Below are 6,395 nucleotides of genomic sequence, written 5' to 3' on the forward strand. Positions count from 1 at the left end.
CTGTACACTTATATGGAATCTTTTTTTTTCTTGGGGTAACCACATTAAAAAAAACTTTTTATTTTTGAGATGATGGTAGATCCACATTCAGTGATAAGAAGCAACACGGACAGGCACCGTGGTTCACGCCTGTAATCCCAGCACTTTCGGAGGCCAAGGCGGGTGGATCATGAGGTCGGGAGCTGGAGACCACCCTAGCCAACATGGTGAAACCCCGTTTCTACTAAAAATACAAAAATTAGCCAGATGTGGTGGTGCGCACCTGTAATCCCAGCTACTCAGGAGGCTGAGGCAGGAGAATCACTTGAACCCGGGAGGGGAAGGTTGCAGTGAGCCGAAATCACGCCACTGCACTCTAGCCTGGGTGAGAGAGCGAGACTCCATCTCAAAAAAAAAAAAGGTACATTGACCTTCAAATTTCACCACCTTTACGTGCATGCAGTTGTGTGTGTGTGTGTGTATACTTAGTTCTATGCAATGTGAGTTCATATGATTACCACCACAGTCGGAATACAGAATACAAGGATCCCTTATGCTATCCTGTTTTAGCCATGGCCTCCTCCTCCCCTCTCATCTTGCCAAACCCCTGACAGTCGCAAATCTGGTCTCCAGCTCTGCAATTTTATTATTTCAAAAATATTGTATACACAGAATCATATGATAGGTAACTTTTTGAGATTGGCTCTTTTCACTCAGCATAACTCCACTGAGATCCATCCAACTCGCCGCATGTATCAGTAGTTTCTCCCTTTTATTGCTGAATGGTGTTTCATGGTATGGACGTAGCACAGTTTAATAGATTATTAAAAGGCATTTTGGTTGTCTCCAGCTTTTCTGGCTATAACAAATTAAGTTGCTATGAACATTGTGCATAAATTTTTGTAAAAACACAAGATTTTGAAATGAAAATTTCTCTGGAATAAAGGGCCAAGAGTGTAATTGCTAGATAAGTCCGTTTTTAGTTTTAAAAGAAACTGATAGCCCGGCATGTTGGCTCATGCCTGTAATCCCAGCACTTTGGGAGGCCGAGACGGGCAGATCGCTTGAGCCCGGGAGTTCAAGACCATCCTGGGCAACATGGCAAAATCCTGTCCCTACCCAAACAAAATACAAGAATTAGCTGGGCATGGTAACACACGCCTGTAGTCCCAGCTACGTGGGGGGCTGAGGCAGGAGAATTGCTTGAGCCCAGGAGATTGAGGCTGCAGTGAGCCATGATGGTGCCACTGCACTCCAGTCTGGGGGACAGAGTGAGAATCTGTCTCAAAAAAACCAAACCAAAACAAAACAAAAACCAAAAAACTGACAAACTATTTTTCAGAATGGCTGTACTATTTTTCATTTCCACCAGCAGTGTATAAGTGGTCTGATTTTTCTGCATCCTCAGCAGCGTTTGGTGTTATCACTATATTTTATTTCAGCCATTCCGGTAGGTGTGTAATGCTATCTCATTGTACTTTTAATTGGTATTTTTCTAATGGCTAGTGATGCTGAATATCTTTTCACATGCTTGTTTCCCATCTGCACATCCTCTTCAGTGAAATGTCTGTTACATGTCTTTTTCCCATTTTTTAATTGGATTGTTGAATTTTGAGAATTTTTATGTATTCTAGATACAAGTCCTTTGTCTAATACGTGATTTTCAGATAATTTTTCCCAATCTATAGCTTGTCTTTTTGTCCTCTTAACATAAGCTTTTACAAGAAAAGCTTTTAATTTTGATAAGATTCAATTTATCAATTTCTTCTCTTTTTCTGAGACAGGGTTTCATTCTGTTGTCCAGGCTGCAGTGGCATGATCATGACTCACTGCAGCTTTGACCTCCCAGGCTCAAGCAATCCTGCCACCTCACCCTCCCAAGTAGCTGGGACTATAAGCACATACCACCATGACTAGCTAATTTTTTAAAAATATATTTTTAGTAGAGAAGAGGTCTCTCTATGTTGCCCAGGCTGGTTTCAAACTGCTAAGTTCAAGCGATCCTCCTGCCTCAGCCTCCCAAAGTGCAGGGATTACAGGCATGAGCCACCACAGCTGGCGTCTCCCTAAGTATTTAGGTCTTCTTTGGTTTCTTTCATCAGCACTTTTTAATTTCATCATAAGGATGCTGTGTATGTTTTGTTTGATTTTTTTGATAACTATTTCCCTTTCTTTGGGCAATTATTAATTGTGTTACATTTTTAATTTTGGTTTCCACTTGTTCATTGTCAGTATATATAGAAACGCAATTGATGTTTGTGTGTTGATCTTGTATCCTGTGATCTTACTGAACTCAATTATTAGTCCTATGCGGTTTTTGTTTTGTTTTGTTTTGCAGATTCCCTGGGATTTCAATCATATTGTCTGCAAATAAAGACACTTCTATCTTCTCCTTTTTTACTCTAAATGACTTTTATTTCTTTTTCTTCCCTTATTGTAATGACTAAAACTTCCAGTACATTGTTGAATAAGAGTGGTGAGAGCAGGCATCCTTATCTTGTTCCCATCTTAGAAGGACAGAATTCAATCTTTCACCATTGAGTATAATGTTAGCTTTAGGTTTTTGCAGATGCTTTTTATGAGATCAAGCAAGTTCCCCTTTATTCCTAATGTACTGAGTGCCTTTAATCATTGATGGGTGTTGAAGCTGTCAAATGTTTTTCTATGTCAATGGATATGATCATACTTTTCTTCTTTGGCCTGTTGATATGGTGAATCACATTGACTATCAAGTATTGAGCTAGCTGTACATATGTGGAATAAATGCCATGTGGTCATGGGATTTATACATTCTTAGATTCAACTGGCCAAAATTTTGTTCAGAATTTTTGCCCATATTTTAATTGGAATTTGTCTTACTGTTGAGTTTTATGAGATTCATATATTCTAGATACAAGTTCTCTGTTAGATATATAGGTTGCAAATATTTTCTCCCAGTCTATAGTATGTATTTTCATCCTCCTTACTGGTCTCTTGCAGAGCAGAAGTTTTAAATTTAGATAAGATCGAATATATCAATCTGCTATGAAATGAATTGTGTCCTTCAAAATTTCCTATGTTGAAGCTCTAACTCCCAATAAGACTCAGTGTGACTCTGTTTTGGCCTGAGAGGAGGTGATAAAGGTTAAATGAGGTCATAAGGGTAGGGCCTTAATCCCACAGGGTTGGTGCTCTTACAAGAAGAAGAGAGACAGGCAAAAGAGGAGCAACAAAGAAAGCTTTGAAAGAGCAGCCATTGACTTTGAGGAAGCTCAGGAAAGGACGGTGTCCAGGAAGTGGGAGAAGAAACTTTTTCAATGTGGAGAGAGATCCTGATACTTCAGAAGCCCCTGATAATTCAAATCTTTATACAGAAACAACCAGCTATGCCTTGGGATCAAAATCCAGAACAATCGAATGGAAATCGCAGTGAAGATAAACAAAAGGGAAAGCAGAAATGGAGAGAAGGAGGAGGAGAACCAGGCGGAAAGAGAAAGCGAGAAAAAGAAGAGGAAAATGAAAAGGAGCTGGAAGATGAACAGGAAAAAAAAGAGGAAAAGGGAAATGAGAAACAGAAACAGTATCCCAAGAAAAGATTAGTCAGCAAATCCCTGATGGACAATCTCTGGGCAAAGTTTAAGTTAAACAGGTGCCCCACAATACAAGAGAGTCCATCACTCTCATTTGAATTTGGCATGACACATAAACAGGTAAGTCAATGGTTTTGTAAAAAGAGGAAGAAATATAACAAATAAATGTCCAAGAGAAAGCGTAAGAAAACACATATGAGATGGGGTCTCTCTGTATTGCCAAGGCTGGTCTCGAACTCCTGCCCTCAAGCGATCTTCCCACCTTGGCTTCCAGAAATGCTATGAATCCAAGCATGAGCCATCGCACCTGGCTAAGACATTTTATATGACACCATTCTTACCAATAAATGGAGTTCTGAAAGGATAAACAAGAAAATATTAACAATCATTAATTCCGTGGAGTAGAACTAAATGAGGGGAGTGCAAAGGAGGTTTTATACATTTTATTTTGACCCTATTGTAGATTTAAAGTTTTTATAATAGATGTTAAAATTGATTTTATTTAAGGAAAAAATCAATTAAAAAAATAGAGACTAGAGCTCTCTCTCTCTCACACAAGGACACTGTGAGAAAGCAGCTGTCTACCAGCCAGGAAGGGAGCCCTCACCAGAAAGTGAACCCTATCAGACCTTGATCTTGGACTTCCAGCCTACAGAACTGTGAGAAAATACGTTGCTGTTGTTTAAGTCACCTAGTCTATGGTATTTTGTTATGGCAGCCTAAGCAGGCTAATATATCATCTTTCCTTTTGTGGGTCATGATTTTGGTGTCAAATCTAAGGATTCTTTGCCTAGTCTGCATTATAATTCAAGTGTGTTTTCAAGTCATAAGGAAATCAACCTGTAATTATGGAATTTCAGGCTAGTAGCAAGGACATTCGGCATCAGAAAAGGACCTCTTTGGACCGTTCGTTATCCTACACCCGGCTCAGTCTCCTGAGCTGGCTCAGGACAGCTGGCTGGCTCCTTGTGAGCAACCTCAAGAAGTAAGATCTGTGTAGAGATCACGAGGACAGGCATGTGATGCTCGCCTGTTGGTACAAAAGCTCAAAAGAAGAGTAAGCGGGTCCAATAAATTGCAACTGTTCCTAGGGGAAATTATTGTCTTCTGAGTTTAAGATTCCTTTCCACATCCATTATCCCAACTGAGCTCTAACCCTCTGAGGTGAAGCAACTTTGATAGCCCTTTTCACAGAAGAGTGGACTGGGGCTTCCACAGGATCACATGGAAACAGGAAGTGATTTTCAGCTAAAACCTGTCCTCAGGGATTGGCTGCTGCTTTTTAGGAGTAATAAAAAGAAATCTCTCCGCCAGGCGCGGTGGCTCACGCCTGTAATGCCAGCACTTTGGGAGGCCGAGGCAGGCGGATCACGAGGTCAGGAGATGAGACCATCCTGGCTAACACGGTGAAACCCCATCTCTATTAAAAATACAAAAAATTAGCTGGGCATGGTGGCGGGCGCCTGCAGTCCCAGCTACTCGGGAGGATGAGGCAGGAGAATGGCGTGAACCCAGGAGGCGGAGCTTGCAGTGAGCCGAGATCATGCTACTACACTCCAGCCTGGGTGACAGAGCAAGACTCCAACTCAAAAAAAAAAAAAAAGGAAAAGAAAAAGAAAGAAATCTCTCCAGCTAGCTAGAGGCCCAAAGGGCTCTTTAGTGGACATATATTGAGATACCTCCTGGGTCCCAAAGTGGGAGATCTCCTGGGCCTCACAGGTGTGGGACCCTGTCCTTACACGTCTCTCTCTGCTTTTCTCTACACCTTTGCTCTATTAAATGGGCCTCTCACACGGATGCATCCTGGTTTCCCTAGAGTAGAGCTCCTGCAACACAGTGCCCAGTTCCTTGGAAAGGGAGTGTGATTGGCCTAGCCTCAGCCATGATTAGGTGAGGAAGGAGATTGTCTAAGTACAGTTTAAGTCACTTGAGGCCCTCCTTCATGGAAGTGGAACTGGATAAGCTGTGTCGACCTGAGCTGTTTGGAAAGAGATTGAACTGAACTGAACAAAACTGAACAATCCTGCAATACTGGTACTTCCATTCCTCATCTTACAGATGTAGAAACAGAAGCTCATGGAGTTAAATAAATTGCCCATCTAGGTCCAAATTAGTTCAGCAGGAAGTTCCTCATCAGAACAAATTAATAAAGTCCGGCTATTCTCTTCACAGCCATGATGACCCCAAGCTGGTCCTAAAGTTGGTCCCTGATTGATTTCAGGGAAGAATTTCTTATATGGAATTGAATGTGTTAAGGATAATGGCTTAACCTCAGCCTATGGCATTTGGATCAGTAGATTTCCAATGACACTCATGCAAAGGGCTTCTGAGTTTTGGTAGAAAGAAAGAGCATAAAATGTTAGGGAGCATTTTTCAGGAATATTTTGGAGTACAAATGATCAAAACTAAACTCAAACTGCTTTAAGGAAATATACTGAGAAGTACCCAGAGTGCAGACAGCTTCAGGCATGATGGAAAGTAGAGATTCAAACAATGCTATCAAAGCTCTCTCACTCCACCTCTCAGCTCTTTCGTCTATACTGTCCACTATCCAGCAGGCTCACGCCACAGGGTAGCAAACGGGGCCACTGGCGGCTCTAGGCTTACACCATCCTCAGGGCTACTGCACCCCATGAAACAGAAAGCGCGTCTATTCCCAAAGCTTAAACAGAAGCCCCAAGGTGTGATCTGATTGGCCCAGCTTGGGTCTGTGCCCATCCTGACCCGATCATTGCACTGGACAGGGGAAGCAGAGATAACCTAATGATCAGGCTGAGGACGCCAAACTACATGAATGGTTTCCTCACACGGACAGGAACCTGTATATTTCTATTCCTAAATTGTATA

General features: G+C 41.7%; 1 protein-coding gene across 1 annotated transcript; it reads left to right on the plus strand.

Moving 5' to 3' along the window:
- Positions 1–203: 203 nt before the first annotated feature.
- On the plus strand, positions 204–3,780 carry LOC100434983 (NANOG neighbor homeobox-like). Its single transcript, XM_024242098.2, has 2 exons — positions 204–206; positions 3,333–3,780. The coding sequence occupies exons 1-2, from the start codon at positions 204–206 to the stop codon at positions 3,711–3,713; spliced, it is 384 nt and encodes a 127-aa protein (XP_024097866.2). The 3' UTR covers positions 3,714–3,780.
- The last annotated feature ends 2,615 nt before the right edge of the window (positions 3,781–6,395 follow it).

This window comes from Pongo abelii, chromosome 12 (assembly GCF_028885655.2).
Source record: "Pongo abelii isolate AG06213 chromosome 12, NHGRI_mPonAbe1-v2.0_pri, whole genome shotgun sequence".
In the NCBI taxonomy this organism is placed as follows: Eukaryota; Metazoa; Chordata; class Mammalia; order Primates; family Hominidae; genus Pongo; species Pongo abelii.